This window comes from Calidris pugnax, unplaced genomic scaffold (genome assembly GCF_001431845.1).
Source record: "Calidris pugnax isolate Ruff unplaced genomic scaffold, ASM143184v1 scaffold103, whole genome shotgun sequence".
NCBI classification, from domain to species: Eukaryota; Metazoa; Chordata; class Aves; order Charadriiformes; family Scolopacidae; genus Calidris; species Calidris pugnax.
In genome coordinates this window covers 3,223,049-3,238,977 of record NW_015090990.1, presented here as the reverse complement: position 1 = coordinate 3,238,977, position 15,929 = coordinate 3,223,049, and the positions used below count along the sequence as shown (strand labels likewise).

Here is a 15,929-nt window from a genome sequence, read left to right as displayed (position 1 = left end):
GGGGGAATTAGGAAAGGATGGTGCCCAATTCCTTGTCATTGCCCTGTGGGACCAGTGGGGCAGGAGAGACCTATTGCCCCAGGGGAGCTGTGTCCCCCCAGCAGGAACGCAGGACCAGGCTCTGAGATGCTGGCAGGTGCCAGCCCATGGCTGCAGGAGCCACGGGGTTAAAAACATCTACCACCCAATGTACAGCTTGGTCCTTCTGGCAGCAGGGGAGCACGAGAGGACCACAGGCTGGAGCTGGGCACACCAGAGCAGGGGTGAGATGGGGAGGACAGGGGTGGCAGGGGCAGAGAGGAAAAGGAGAGAAGGAAAGCAACAAAAATAAGAGTGCCAGGAAGGAGGAGGGTAGCTGAAGGGATGTCACAGGCTTAAAACGTTCACCTTGATGGGCCATGACAGGTTTAATTTCCAGAGTACAACCATTAAAGTGATGGATGGGAGGCGTTCATCTCTCGCCTGGCGCACATAGGCCCTCCCTGCCTGCAAGAGGGTTTGTTTTGTTGCTGTTATTTATGATGTTGTTTCTGCAGGAGCCAGGCACTCATCCAGTGCTGGGGGGACAGAGGAGGGGACGCGGTTGATGCCGGAGGAGTTGGGGTGCTGATTTATGGCTGCTTAGCTGGATGACTCATGTTGTAAACATTGACAAATGCCATTAAAGCTGCATCTCCTTCCTGCCTCTGCCCTGGCACCCTCCCCACGCTGCGGGATGTGGCCAGCCCTGCTTTCTGCCACACTGCTGCCTGTGCACCCCAGAGGGGCTATCTGGTCCTCTGTACCAGGGACATGTGGGTCCTCCAATCCCTGAGGGACATCCAGGGAACTGGGAAGATGAAGGAGTGACCCACAGTGGTGGTGGTGCCCCACAGGAATGATACCTGGGATATCTGATGGGCTTGTGCTCCCCAGCCTCTGTCTCTCTGCCCCTTTGCTGGTCTTGACACCATAACCACTTTTGGCAACGATCACAACTTGTTATTTGTGTCACCTATGCTCCAAGGAGCTCAGGGTGACCTGGCCCCATTAAGGTGCCACCCCATCCCTCTGCCAGCACTCTCCAGCCTGCTGCACCACATGCCTGCTCATCCTCCTCAGCAACCCCACCTCTTACCCCCACAGCCTCCTCACTCACCCATCCTGTGCACCCACGAACTTCACAGCACCCCTTCTGCCCAGGAAGCTTTGTGTCTGTCTGTCTCCCCTGCATCCACCCTCATCACTCCTCTTCCCTGAGCTCTCTCCTGCACCCCTGCATCCCCTGCACCCCTCTGTCTTCCACCTGCCCCCCTCCATTTCCCTGCCCCTAAACTACCCCATCTCCTCCTGGTCCCCATCCACCCTTACCCCTGCACCCCTTCATCTGCCCCCTGCACGCCTCCCTCTTAACCCTGCATCCCTTGAGCCCCTCCATCTGCCCTCTCTGCACCACTGAGAAAACCAAACCTGCCTCCTGCACCTCCATCTTGCCCCTGTGTCCCCATAGCCCCTCTATCTGCCCTCTGCCCACCCCGATTTGCCCCTGCATCCCATAAGCCCCTCCATTTACCCCCTCTGCACCACAGAGAATGCACCACTTACCCCCTGCACCCCTCCTTCTGCATTCTTCACCCCTCTATCTTGATCCTGTACCCCCTGAGCCCCTCCATCTGCCCTCTGAACCCCTCTGTCTTGATCCCACACGCCCTGAGCCCCTCCGTCTGCCCCTGAGAACTCCCCACCTGCCTCTTGCACCCCTCCATCTGCATCCTGCAACCCTACATCTTGCTCCTGTATCCCCTGCGCCCCTCCATCTGCCCTCTGCCCACCCCCATTTGCCCCGTAAGCCCCTCCATCTGCATCCTTCACCCCTCCATCTTGATCCCACCCCCCGAGCCCCTCCGTCTGCCCCCTCTGCACCCCTGAGAACTCCCCACCTGCTTCCTGCACCCCTCCATCTTGACTCTCCACCCCCTGAGCTCCCCCATCTGCCCTCTGCACCCCTCCATCTGCCCTCTGCACCCTTTCACTTGCCCCCTGTCCCCCCCATTTGTCCCCTGCTCCCCTTCGCTTGTGCCCCCCACCCCGGCCCCCAGCTCTGCGCGTCCCTCTGCTGCCCCCTGGCGGCCGCCGCCGGCAGGCTTCCCCCTCCCGTCGCTCCCCGCGCGCGGATTGACCCCAGGCGGCCGCCGTCGTTGTTCCGGGAGACGCCGACGCCGCGTCCGGTCTCCATGGCAACGCGAACCAGGGCCTTGTGGGGCTGAGCCGCCGGGACCGGGCCGGTCTTGGGCCCGCCGGGACCCGAGGTGGCCTGGGCTCTGGGGGTTTGGGCCGCGCTGTGCTATGGGGCCCGGGCTGTGCTATCGGGAGGCGGGCAGGGCTTCAGGGAGCATGGGCGGGCCCGGGGGGCGGCGGTGGCGCGGGGCTCAGGCTCTGCCCCGGGGGCCGGGTGGGGTTATAAAGGACTGGGCCGTGCCCCAGGGAGCTGGGCAGGCTCTTGCTGTAGGGAACGGGGCCGCGCCCATCATCTATATAGGGTTTTAGCAAGGCTATAGGGCAGGGCTCTGCTCTGCTGGTCTCTGTGGGGCTATGGAGGGTTGGGCAGGGCTGTGCTATAAATGCCCAAGGAGAACTCGGCCACAGGGGCCTGAGCTGTGGGCGTCACGGTCAGTGCTAAGGGGGCTGCTGAGCGCAGGGCTGTGGCAGCCTGGGGACAGTGTGGTCTGTGGCAAGGACTGGCCCCAGCTGGCAAAATGGGGACATTGCGGCTCCTGCTGGGTGGCATGCCACCCTGAGCCAGAGGAGGAGTTGTTGGGTCTCTGGGAGCACCCAGGCCTCAGCGGCAAAGACTGCCCGGGTGCAGGAGCACCATGCACAAGGACTTTCTCCTCTTGTTTTTCAGATGCTTGCTCAGGCACATGGTGAGCCCCAAAACCCTGAGACTTTTCGGAAGCTGTGCTGTGGCTGTGTTAGAGTGGTGAGCAGTGGAGCAAAGGGGCACATTGTCGTGGGTGGATTTACTGGCAGGGTAGGGAGAGGAGAAAAACAAAAAGCCCTTTAGCCTTTGCTTCCCTCGTCCATGACATCCCCTAGTATCTGTTGTTTGGGCTGTGGCCAGGAGGTGTCTCCTCTGGACTCCAGGAGCTTTGCCGCAGGGTGGCTCCTCCCGTCCTTTTGCCAGAGTCACAGACTTTTGGCGTAGAGAAAAAGCTGTTTGAGTGATTTCTCCTCCTTCCTTCGCTGCCAAAGTGCTAATATCCCCGTTGCAACTTCCTCAGCTGTCTGGAAGAAAGGCAAAGAAGAAAGGCGTATTCTGGGGCATTGAGGTGGCTGAAACACTCAGGTGGCATGGCTGGGAACTCGGAAAAGAGGTGATCAAACATCTGAGCTTGAAAAATGTTCATGAGAAAACCCAGAAGCTGAGCTACAGGTGCGTGGGAAGTTTCTTTCTCCTTTGTACTCCTCACATTCTCACTGCATCTTCGTCCCCCCCGCTGTATCAGTCACGTTAACACCTTTCCTTGGATTCATCTGCCCCCTCTCCCTTTGGGCTATGTGCTGGAGACAGCACATGCACACTTACGTAGCAGGACAGAAACCTGCTAATTCAGAAGCACAGCCCTTGTTCCTGGCAGGAGTATTTTAAATGAAATGCTTTTTTGTAAATTCTGTTTTGCTGATACTTCTGTCTGTGAGGCATTTCCAGTCTAGTGAGATTTTAATTGTGGATGTATGCCAGCCAGTCACTAGTGTGTCCTAAAACCATTGCTCCCGGGAGTTCCACTGGATGTTGAGCCACTCCAGCACTCCCTGTGACCCTCCCTGCTCTGAAACACAAATGTTTCTCCCCAATGTGTTTTGCTCATGCTGCGTATCCTGGGAGTGTAAAATATTGTTCAAGGAAGGGATAGGTATTTAGAGCTGGGAATGGGTTTCCAGGACACTTGGGTTCTGCTCCCGTTTCTGCTGATTTGCTACGAAGGTACCCTTAGGGTCAGGCATGTAAAGCGCTTCTAATTGTGGGGCCTGGAGGTTTTGATTCTTTATTCTCTTTTCTGCTGTCTAACTTAACAACAGCTGCATGCCCTCACACAAAATTCTTTTGTTTTGATTTCATTATCTAGATGTCCTTCCACGCGATTCTTCTTCACTGTTTTTCCACAACCGATCACTCTGAGCCCTGGTATGTCCTTAACTCTGCCCATCGTTTTCCGGCCCGCTGAAAAGGTACAGTGGCAACACCAAAACTGCTCTCAGTGCTCAGGCTGGGTTCCAGGGGGGCAGTAGGTGTCTGCCTCTCTTGTCCTTTCTGATTTGTTTTCACTTGAAGGAATCAGTCCTTAGGGAAGGTTCTAGCATAAAAAGACTGGGCAGTGTGACTTCCTTGCTCTCCCCACATCTTTGTCTCCTGAGGGAGCCCTAACCCCTGATTTCTCTGCAGAGTTTGCCAGAGGTCATGAGAGGGATCCTCACAAAAAGTATTCCCAGTTTTTCATGTGCTTCCTCTGGCCATGAAATCACTAAGGTAAACTGCTTGAACTGTCTACACCTGGTTTGATCCCAGGATCCTCAGCTGTGTGGTTTTAGTGCAGAACCTTGAGTTGAGGGACTCTGCTTTCTTACAGAAGGCCCCAAAGCCTGTACATTAAAGGACCATTGATTTTCTCTAAAGGATATGTCAAGGGCCTCCCTTCTTTTGGATGGGGTGGGTTTCTTTCATCTTTATTTTTAACAGCAATGGGTTTTTTTTACACAGCCCCTTTTCTTGATTTTCAGCTTGTACCGCGTGTCTGTTTTGGCTGAGTGTTGATATCTGGCTCTTGTACACAGCTATATGTCTTTGATGTGTATTTCAGTCCTATTCACAGAGCGTGATCATCAGGCGGATGATCTCTCCGCTCTCTTAGCCTCATGGTTTTCTGATGACTGTTCAGTGTTCCCTTTATGAAATGAGCTGCTGGCCTTTTTCCATTTTCGGCTAATAGTTTGTCTGCACCACATCAAGCAGGAGGCTCCCTTTCTTAGACAGAGCAAGGACGGTGCGTGCTGCAGTGCCCAAGGTCTCTCCTTACCTGTAGAAGCAGTACACAGGAGAGGTGACAACTGGGGAGCACAGAAGACACATATCTTGCAATTCCTTCCGTTGTAGCTGATTAGCAGATGTCCTGGGGCTCTTTGTACACAGTGCTGTCAACGCTGCATCTTTAAGTTGTGTGTTATCCGCTTAGGCCTCTAGCTGACAAAGCACTTAATCAAAGACTAATATTTCTGTGCCTGTGGAGCTCAAGGAGAGGTTGTACATGCTTCACTTAAGCTGAATTGGGATTTTGAAAACACTGAAAGAAATCTATCTACACTGAAATGAATGAGGTGAAACAAATGTAGTCTTCAACTGCTCTCCCTGAGGGTGTTTGTGTGTTCCCTGACAGACTGAGGAGTATGCTTGAGTACCTTACTCGCTGTCTTACTCAGCTTTTTGAGTGATTCATATGCTCTCTCCTGCACAGAGGCCTTCCTTTATGCCTCTGTCACTGAATTATTTTTTTCCCAGCACTCTCACAGAGGTGAAGGTGGTGGATGTTCATGGGTGTAGCTGGAGTACCTGAAAGATGGAACCCATCTAACTGCTGTCTCCCCTTGCTTTTCTGTGCAGAGGGAGTATGAAGACAGCATCTGCTTTAAGAAGGCTGAGGGTGAGTTCTCTGTCACCCTGCATGCTACGCTTCCAGGCCCCTTTCTGTCCTTCCCAGCTGCTGTCCAATTGCCCATCTGTGCTGTCCACAATGTCACGGAGACAACATTCCCTATGCGCAACAATGGGTGAGTAAGAATTGACTGGGCAGAATCTCTGTTTTGTCAGGTATTTTGGCACCTTCTTGGGCTCTCCAATGAATGCAGCTCATTTCAATTGTCATTAGATCTGCTGGCTGCCTTAAGAGGCAGCAGATCTCTGTCTCCTCTGAGGTGACAGCAGAGAAGGCAACAGAAATGGTAGTATGGGTCAGATCTCACTGTGAGCACACTTTGGCACCTCACATCTGTTTCCAGCATTTGCTGAGAAAGGTGAGGATCAAGAAGGTGTCCTGCTGAGAACATTCCACATCCACAGGAGAGGCCTGGGCTTCTAGTTAATCAAAGGCAGCCTGTTCAGCATGAACAGGGAGGGATGAGCTACCAGCTGGAAATGTTTTAGTCTTTTTGTGACTTGGCCTCTCTTCCCTTGGCAGAAGAACACCATAGGGTTGGCAGCGGAGTTGCCAAAGCTCGAGTTGACATCTTTGGTTTGGAGGCAGGCAATACAGAAGTTGGAGAGTGTTTCCAGTGCCTGCTCTTAGGTTCATGGAGCTGCCCAAAGCAGTGGCAGTATCCTGTGGCTTGGAGTCATTATTTAGGAGCAAAGATGCTCCCAGTTACCAAGGACTGTCTTGTTTTAATAAGGGTAAGGACAGTAATTGAGGCAGTATTGTAGAAAGGAATGCAGGGAAGAAGTTCCCATGCAAGAAGGTAGGCTTCTAACCATTTACAGTAAGACAAAAATAACCTTTACTAGTTAGAAAATGGCCTGTGCTCCCCAAAGCAGTCAGCTGATGCGGGAGGAAGGTGTACATATCTTAAGCAGAGCAAGGTATCAGCCTGAAACCATTTCAAGTGATTCATTCTCCCCTTAGAGAAATCACTTGTGCTGACTGAGAGGTCCAGGGTGGTGGAGGATATGAATGGTAAGCAACACACAGCTTGCAATAAATAAAATAGAAAAAGCTGATGGTATGTCATGGTCTTTGCACAAATTAAACAAAAAATAAGGAGTTCTGGAGAGCTGAATGAGGTATTAGGAAAATAGCTCAGTTCTCTCTTCTCACCTGGGCATATAACAGAGGAACAAATGTTCATTTAGAATTGAGAGGTAGCAAATTTAGATACAGGAAAAAAGGTTAATTCTGAAGCTGATTTGTTTGCTATCACACAATGAAGCTGAGAAATTTTATGGCCGTTAGTAAAGTTCTTAGCTATTACCTCTAAGATTCATTAAAGTGTGAACAGACCATTTGCAGGGACTAGTGACAAATTTCTTCCCAGCATCACGTATTTGGTCAGATGCTTTAAGGATTCTGCCATTCAACATTGGTTGCTTTGCATGCTAACTGAATAACCCATTGGGAAAGGTTCATCCTACATGTGATTGCACAGGCAGTAAAGGATCTGTTCATCTACTTAAAACGTATCTTCATTTCCCAGTGACGTTGTTACTGTGTTTGCCTGGGAGACATCAAGCCCTTTCGACATGATTCCTGACTGCGGAACGCTGAACCCAGGTGCTGAATGCATGATCAAAGTGGTCTTCCAGCCCAAAGAGGCTCTGCTGTATGATGTGGCAGCAACGTGCTGGTTTGGAGGTGAAGAGAAACAAAAGAGGACTATCCATCTAAAAGCCCTGTGTGAGTCTTTCCTGCATTTAACACTCAAAGAAGCATGTATCACCCATAACTGTGGAATAGCATTCCACAGGGATACACGGAGGTGCTGTGGTGAGCAAGTGACCCCCATGGTTTGAAAGTGGCCTGTGAAATCTACTTTTGTCAATTTGGAAGTGTGATCTGAAGAGGCTCAGGGTCCAATATGGCCTGTGGCGTGCTTTGGCCAAACCACCATCTCTGGAGCCTGCTTAAGTTGGCTCCAGAGGGGAAGAAACGAGAGGGGTTCATCAGCACAATGCAAAAATCTCCAGAAACTCCTGGTCTTATCTCCACTCAGGCTCTCGTGTCTGTCCCAGCTAGACAGAGAGCCAGAGGGAAATTTCTAAAACTTTCTGGATGCAAGCTAGAATAAGCAATGGTTTCATTAGCAAGTCCTTGCCTGAGGTGCCGTGTACTGACAAAAAAAGATGTGACTTATTTTAGTGAATTAGGGCTGGAAGGCAGCTTATTTGGTTCAAATCAGGGCCAAATTTGAAGGTAGATCCAACTTCACAGTTAACTGAGGCTGTTCAGATGCTTGTGCAGTTGAGCACTGAATATCTAAGGATGGAGATTCCACTTCTCCTTCTTAACCTGGTATATTATTCTCTTTAACAGCCAAATACCCTTACCTGCGGGTGAGTGTGACAGCAGAGGAGCATGAAGACATAAAGCCTGGAAAGTTTCAGGACGTGCTGTGCTTTGGATCAGTGCCAGTGGGGAAAACTGTGGAGAAGTGTGTAGAAATCTTCAACATGTCTGTGGTATGTGGAGAGGGAGACTACTTCTTGTGAGAAGCTGGCATGCTGGCACATTTCCCCCAGGATATGTGGTCCAGAGTATTTCTCTTAATGCTATGAAAATAACCCAAGTGGAAATGTGAATAAAACGGAGATGATGAGCCTTCCCCTACCAACCAGGCCATTCACTTTTGCCCCCTGACTTCTAGCTAGAGTGCTACCAACTCATCCATTTGCAGCATGGTTCCTGCCTTCTTCCCGCTGCGCTTGGTCCAGATCAGGCAGCCGCTGCTGTCCTTCACATCCTGCAGCTCTCCTGTCCACCCTGGACAAGCTCATCAGTCCTGTGTGACAGTTTCAAATTGGCATGCATGTGTCCCAGGCAGCTGATGGATCTCCTGCTGTCCTCAGTGGACTGCAACTTGGTGAATTGCTCCCAAAGTCAAGTGGGAATTTGAGCACCTTGTTCTCTGTTTCAGCTCAGCCCACTTAAAAGTTGGATGTACTCAGAATTTGCTGATGTGGATGACACAGTGCTGGCTCTCATCCACAGGCTCTGAAACTTGGGAGTGGCAAAGACATACTCATTTCTTGTACTGTTGTTATTCACACTGCAGTGGTGCTCAGCAGCCCCAGGCAAGGATCAGGACCTTATTTCAAGAGGCGAGGAAGGCATCAGAGTGACAGTTTTGTTATTTGTGACAAGAAAATCCCCACACAAGGTGGTGTGGATGGAGAAAAATAATTTATCTGCCTGCCTGTCTACCTGGTCACAGCAGTCACTTAGGCTACTTTGGCCCTTGGGGACACCTTGAGCCATCCTTCCCCCTCTCAGGAGGGACACTCCAACCCCAGAGATGACCAGGACATTTTGGTGCAGCCCACTGACTTCTGAGAGTATGGTGGGAGCTTGCTGCTGGCAGTGCCCCAGCAGCACAGGCTTGCAGAATTTGCATAACATTTCTGTGCAGGGCTGCAGTAGCCTCGATATTCTCGGTGGTATTCAGCTCTGCTGAAAACTGAAGTTCTTCAATGATTAGTGTCCTGCATTCAGAGCAATCCCGGCTCCTGTTGCCTCCTTTGTTGACCTATTTCTTTTCTGTTTGGAGGTTGATGCACCATGTAGGATAGAAAGAGCAAAAGAGCCTCTGCTTCGAGATCCTGTTTTCTCCTGTGATGTGTCCCACAGTGTTGTCCCTGCTAACGGGAAGCTGCTCTTGCGCGTACGATTTCAGCCTCAGACTGTAGGAGAGCACAGTACTGACTATTTCACCATCACATCTGCTGGATGCCTCCTGCAGACCGTCCTGAAGGTCATTGGCTCATGTAAAGGTACCAGAGTGAAAGCCTTCCCTGTTTCTCCCTGTCCTCCTCTTAGCACTGTAGGACCTCAGTCATAGGCTTACCTTCTGCTGGGATATGGGCTGCCTCTGGTGCACCATCTGGGGTTTATACTTGTTTGAGACAGATGTGAGACTGTTGGAAGTGAATGTCCACCTGCTTGCTGGGACTGGTGGGTTTGCTGATGAGGTGATTCTGGTTGCAGAAGATCAGTTAACTGCAACAGTGGCTTGTGACATGTTTACAGAAACAGCTATGACAAGTCCAGAATCTATCTTGCATGTTGTCATCCTAGGTCCTTTGGTGTCCCTGCATCAATATTCTATGGACTTCGACTGGATCAATCTTGGGGAAAGTTTGATGCAGACACTGAAAATCAGCAACATCTCAGATGTGCCTGCCTATTACCAGTTTGATATTGATGGCAGAGGGAGCGTGTTCTCCTTGGATCATCCCTGTGGAGTCTTGGAGGGCACAACAACGCTAGAGCTGAAGGTGACCTTTCGACCTACTCAGCCCATCAGCTATCACCGCAGAGTGGTGTGCCTTGTCCACCATCAGGTATGACAGGCAAAGGGTGGTGTCACCGCTGTGATAGCTCAGAAGGCTATCTCTGAGACCAGGGCTGGCCTCTCTCACTTAGTGGCCTCCGAAAATCTCTTCTCACTGCATTTCTATTGACACCTGTCCTGGGATCTTGCTGAGTAGAATCCCCATGGTGCAGGTCCCAATCAGCAGCAGAGGGCTGATGTGGACAACCAGCCAGCCAGTAATGCCTATGGGTAGGGTAAGGAGCATCCTTCAGTGGCCCCTGTCCATTTAGGTCTCTGAGTTAAATTTAGCTGCACAGCTGTGCACCAAGTGTATTTCACTCCAGTTTCAAGAAAGTTCTTGGGCTTCATCAAAACATGGTGGTCTAACATTGCAGATTCTAAGCCTTTCCCAGGCATGGTTTTGGAAGTGATATACTAGGGTGGTGTAACTCTCAAAGCAATCACTATTTATTTCTTATAATCCTTTCTGATGTTCTCCCAGCAACCCATGTATGTGGACCTTTTTGGTACTTGCCATTCAGACACAGCTAAGCCAGCCATTCTTCAGGCAAGACACCTCTCCTGCTACCGAACCAACATGGTGAGGGGACTGACCTTCTACCCTCCTGATATCCTGAATGTGATGTTGAAAGAGGGAAAGTTGCAGAAGGATGAAAAAGGAGCCCTCATGCTGCCCCCCGAGGTATGAGCAGCCATCCCTGGAATCTAAGATACTCCCATGCTGTTCTCTGCAGATGCTGGGCTTCTGTTGCCCAGGCCAGACAGATCTAGAAGGGCTTGCAGGTGCCAGACTGATTTTTTTAGTATCATTGTTGTTAATGTTTCCAGCACGCACCAACACTATCTGCGTCTTACCCAAGATCAGCCACTAAGCTGCTTTCTGGCTTTAACTCAACCACAGGACCTTCTTTTGCTTCATGTAGCTTCAGACTGAGGACTGGCTTACAAACAGGAGCCTCCTTGAAGCCTAGACTAGTCCCCAGTCCTGGGAACTGTTACCGAAGTACATCTTGCATGCCCTGTTGCTTGTGAAGGCAATCAGGACTGTAGTGCCTGGTGTTTCCCACAGGCACACTTTCCCTTCTCACACTGAGATGTTTCCACCCCGTAGATCCCTCAGGACCAGCCTCCCAAGGAATACTGTGAAGCTGACTCCATGACTGAATATTTCTACGATGGTGTGAGCAGTGACCTGACCTTGTTTCCCCCTCATGTTAGTGTCAGCCCCTTGGAATATGATTTTGGTTGCTGCGTGCCGCTCCACAAGGTTGAACAACTTCCTCTCTGTGTGACCAACCACACCAAAGGAAAGATCACTGTTGCTTGGACCCTAAGCCATGGCACTGCCTTCCAAGTGAGCCCTGAAATCTGTGACATCCCACCTTTGAAATCTTCAGCCTTCTGTGTCCTTTTCCAGCCCACTCGGCTCAATTGTCTCTATGCAGCAGAGCTGGAAGGTTTTGCCTTCTACAAGGTTAGTAGGAATTACTAGGATGAGTTTCTAGAGAGAACCTGGCAAGAGACTGCAAGCTAAAGGTTTGGGGGGAGTTAAAATTCAAATGGAAGCTTTTATTTTGAGTTTGGCAAACTGGCATCTTTGGTAATTTCTTTGGCTGCTGTTTTGATACACTGGTGGGTTAAAATTTCTCCTTTACCTTTGTCCTGGCAAAGATAAATCAGCAAAGTAAGCCACAGCCCATGCATATGGACATTAACATTTGCTCTTACCCTCAGCGAGCGTGAATAATGTACACCCCACTGAAGGAGGAATTGCTGTGAATTACTGCACTATTAGCATGGGTGGGAGCCTCCACAAGGATGGTTGTTGTGGCCTGTGTGATGGGCAGTAACTTGGATTTTGTGTCTGGCTCTGCATAAGCAAAGCTGCTAAGGGCACTGTATATCACTGCAGCCTCTCCTCCCACGTGCTGTGGGATTCATATCACACAAGGCTGCAATTGCAAGAGGTTTAGCACCCAGAAACTTCCTGGTAGGTGAGAGAGATCTTCATTACCTTGCTGATTACTCTTCTTGCATTTTTTTCCCTTCTAAGCCAGTGTGGAGGATATCTGGGAGTAATCTTAGAGTCAGGAGTTTCTGAGGCTCAGGTAAAGGATAGATGATTATTTTCAGTGACTCACTGTTACCTGCAGGTGCTAAAATTAGCATTTATCTCAAACTGCACTAAAGTGTCTGTAGACCCTCCTTCCCTAAGGCAACTCTTGTAGTATCACAGAATAATTTGGATAGGTCCTTCCCCTTGAAAGTCACTTGCTGATCTTTTGGATCTGGAATGTAGCTATTTGGGAAAACAGGACTCATGTTCCTCATCTGCCACTGGTCAGTCCTTCTTCCCTGAAAAAGTCAATTCCTGAGCCTCAGGGGTACCATTGAAACAGACTGCTGATTGTGATGGTGCACACACACTTGAAGACATCTTGCCACACTCCCTTGCTACTTGCACTCACTTCTGTCCTTTGTGTGCCTGCAGGTGCTGAGACACTACAGCAACATCAAGGAGGATGCCACCATCTGTCCATCCTGGTGCCTGACTGTCAGGCTGAGAGCACACACGTATGAAGCAGAACGGGAGCACTTCATTCCACAGTACATCCTGGATGTTCCCAAGGTGCGTAACTGGTTGATGTTTAGATCTTTACAGAGATGCTCAGTGTTTACCTCTGAACTTTTTACCTTGTCTCTCATTGCACGATCCTGAAATGTGGTGGTTTCTGATGGTGTGGAGACTCCTGCTTTGATAGAGAAATAGGATGTTCTTTCTTCTGCATTAGCTTCTCAGCCTCCAGTGTGCCAGGTTGCACTGAGCATCTTATTAGCTCTGAGAGGAAAGCTGTTGGGATCTTCCTTTCTGTTTAGGTGGATGTGGACACTGAAAAGGGTGCTTAGTCCCCTCCCAGGGCCTCAGACACACAGACTCGGCAACACACAGAATCCACACTTATGGAAGAGAGGTGGTCGCAAGGAAGAGTGGAATTTCTCCTGACTGTCCCTGCTGTTTCTGTAGCACAAGAAAGTATTGTTCCAAAGAGGCTAAGTGAGATCTGGCCCCAGGAAGTAAGAATTGTCTTGAGAACCTCTTAGAAAATCTCCTCAGCTAGTTCAGGACATGCAGCCTGTTTCTGATGTGCATGAACTGGATGAAATTCCAGCCCTAGAAACCAGTAGGTCACTACCCATACAGAGAGCACAGTTTTCATTGAACTGGATGAAATTCCAGCCCTAGAAACCTAGGTCACTACCCATACAGAGAGCACAATTTTCACCAAACAGCTTACTTATTGGATGAACAGAAAGCATTGCATAATTAAAGTAGTTTCATTGGTCCCATGAGCTTATGAAAGGTGAGAGCCACCATGGGAAGATAAAAGACCATACACATACTGAAGAGATGCAGTTACAGAGTTCTTCAAAGGCTCAGGATAGTGCCTGTTGGAATCTGGAATTCATCATAGGAAAAGCTTTTTATTTAAGCTGGTTTTCTAAACCCACTGCAAACAACCTTTCTTGCTTGTTTCCACCAGACTTTTCCTCCTGTGTCTCCTAACACTGATACCTACTGCAGTGTGCTGCTCTTGAACACGGGCACCTCAATGATGACCTTCAGTGTGAACCAAGCTGCTTGTCCCTCTGTTTTGATCAAGCCCCACTCAGGACACATCCTGCCAGGTGGCCAACAGATTTTCTTTCTCTCCACTCACCCAGTTAACACAGTCTCACAGCATCATGTCCTGCCTCTGCAACTGAACTCTTGTCCTGGATACACCAAGGTAGGGAGAGGGAAGTAGAAGATGGTAGGAAAAGCTTGTTCCCCTGTAGTCTTCCCTTTCATAGTGACTTTCACTGTGACCCCTGTTATATCTCCTAATGGTTAGCTTGGATTATTCCCTTTGGAAATAGGAATGAAATAACATTTTCAACATTTAAAGTGGGGTCAACACTGCAGATAGAAGGTGCTTGTGGTGACAGACATCCTGTACCCTTGTTCCCTTGGGTTTCCATCTCCTGGAATACACTATACTATGCGCAGGGCCCTTCTTGACAGCACAACCTAGAGCTCTTCCCTTCCTCCTGACCCAGTTTGTTCTTGCTTCTCTCTTGGAAGGACCAACATCTTTGCAAGGTCCCCCCAGAGGTCAGCTGAGACTTGTAGCTCATGTCTGTTACTTCTCTTTTAATTCCACAGGAGATTGCTCTCCGGAGTTGTGGGGAGCCTCTTCTCTTGCTCTTAGAAGGTGATGGAAATCTGTACTTCAAGCCTCTCTATATAGGGACCTCCTCCACACAAATGTATACCATAAAAAATTGCACAAGGCTACCCATGGTTTTCACATGGAAGATCCATCAGTCTGACAGCAAGATCCTGTCTGTCAGCCCTACTGAAGGGATCCTCCAGCCCTATGAAGCCATGGTAAGTTCAGATTCTACCAAACTTGTATTTTGCTCTCTACAATAAAGTTGTGGAGTGTTTAGAGTGGAAATGTGAGGGCTGCCAGTCATTTGGTCTTTAATGCCAATGTTAGAGAATACCAGTCAGTGTCTTATCTTGGGCTGGTAGCCAGCATCTGCATTCGTGCTGGTTCCTACAATGTGGATTTCCCCAAACATTATCACATCTTTCTTGACTACAGGGTCTTAAATGGCACTAGATAATGATACCGGGATGGGACTGGATGTTAACACAGCAGTAGCTTTGTCATGCACCAGGAGATGTTAATAGATGGAGGACAAATGGGAGCACAAGAGAGTTTATGATGATGTTCTGCTGTTCTTCCACTTGTAAATTCAGATTCTAAACTTCTACTTTGTTCTCTGAGTGCTCTTTAAGAGTGGCAAGGACTAGCACATCTCCACAGCCTGGCTTTCAATATCTGGATGTGCATTCCTAAGGTGAACCTTTGATACAGGCAGAGATGGTGGAGGACTGAAGTGAGCACTGCTCTGGAGCTGTCTGCAGAGGATTAGGTTAGCTGTAATGGAGGAAAAGGTGGTGCACTGAATGCAGCCATTGTGGTGTACAGGCTTGGCTCTGGCCTAAATCTCTGGTGAGCACTTTCCTTCCCTCTTGTGATTTCAGGCTCAGGCGTGGACTTTTACTCCTGAAGAGGAGACCAAGTATCTGCTGAAAGCTATGGTGATTGTGAGGAGGAAAAGCCCCGACTCCAAGTCTCCCGAAAGTGCTCGTTATACCTTGAATATTATTGGAGAGGGGGCACTGGGCACCATCAGGGTAAGGAACTGGAGTCCACTGGGTAGTAGGAGGGGTACTAGGGTACGATGGGGATCATGGGCTTGTCTATTTTTCACAACCTGTACTGGAGACAACCAGTAAGGATTCACAGCAAAATTCCCAGGCATTGCTAGCAGTGGAGACGAAAGAGCTGATTCTGGCAGCCTAGTGGCAACAGCAAGATGTGAATGTCCTGCCAGTTCAAACGTGACCTGCCTGAATCCTCTGAGATCACCCTAAAATCCTCTGTTGCAGACTGAACTGAGCAAGCTGTTTGGCTCCTTGGGATGCCCAGCTCTCTCCTCTCTTCCTGTCTGCTCTCCTTCTCTATTAGTTCTGCTGTCAGTCCAATTTTTAAGTGTACTGCACCTAATGTTAAAGTGGTGTAACCAGCACATACCCACCTGGCTTTCCTCCTACCGTCTGCAGATCTGTTCAGCCACCTTCTTAAGTTTCTTAAGGAACCAGAGCTAAATAAAATAATACTTTGTCAGCCATTGCCCCACGTGGATGACATTGGACAGATGGGTGGAGATGTCTTAGAGGTATTTAATCACTATAAATTGCGTGCTAGGGGATGACTAGCCAAGAGAGGGGGACACAATGTATT

General features: G+C 49.6%; 1 protein-coding gene across 1 annotated transcript in view; it reads left to right on the top strand.

Moving 5' to 3' along the window:
- The first annotated feature begins 2,229 nt into the window (after nt 1–2,229).
- CFAP65 (cilia and flagella associated protein 65) overlaps nt 2,230–15,929 on the top strand; it is a 33,010-nt gene continuing 19,310 nt past the window's right edge. Inside the window, exons 1-15 of the mRNA XM_014954107.1 lie at nt 2,230–2,288; nt 2,885–2,959; nt 3,261–3,412; nt 4,107–4,209; nt 5,636–5,802; nt 7,219–7,418; nt 8,055–8,200; nt 9,286–9,508; nt 9,813–10,078; nt 10,553–10,753; nt 11,183–11,545; nt 12,563–12,700; nt 13,614–13,859; nt 14,276–14,500; nt 15,167–15,319. Coding sequence (XP_014809593.1) covers nt 2,885–2,959; nt 3,261–3,412; nt 4,107–4,209; nt 5,636–5,802; nt 7,219–7,418; nt 8,055–8,200; nt 9,286–9,508; nt 9,813–10,078; nt 10,553–10,753; nt 11,183–11,545; nt 12,563–12,700; nt 13,614–13,859; nt 14,276–14,500; nt 15,167–15,319 — 2,658 coding nt within the window. The 5' untranslated portion in view covers nt 2,230–2,288. The remainder of the gene's footprint in view (nt 2,289–2,884; nt 2,960–3,260; nt 3,413–4,106; nt 4,210–5,635; nt 5,803–7,218; nt 7,419–8,054; nt 8,201–9,285; nt 9,509–9,812; nt 10,079–10,552; nt 10,754–11,182; nt 11,546–12,562; nt 12,701–13,613; nt 13,860–14,275; nt 14,501–15,166; nt 15,320–15,929) is intronic.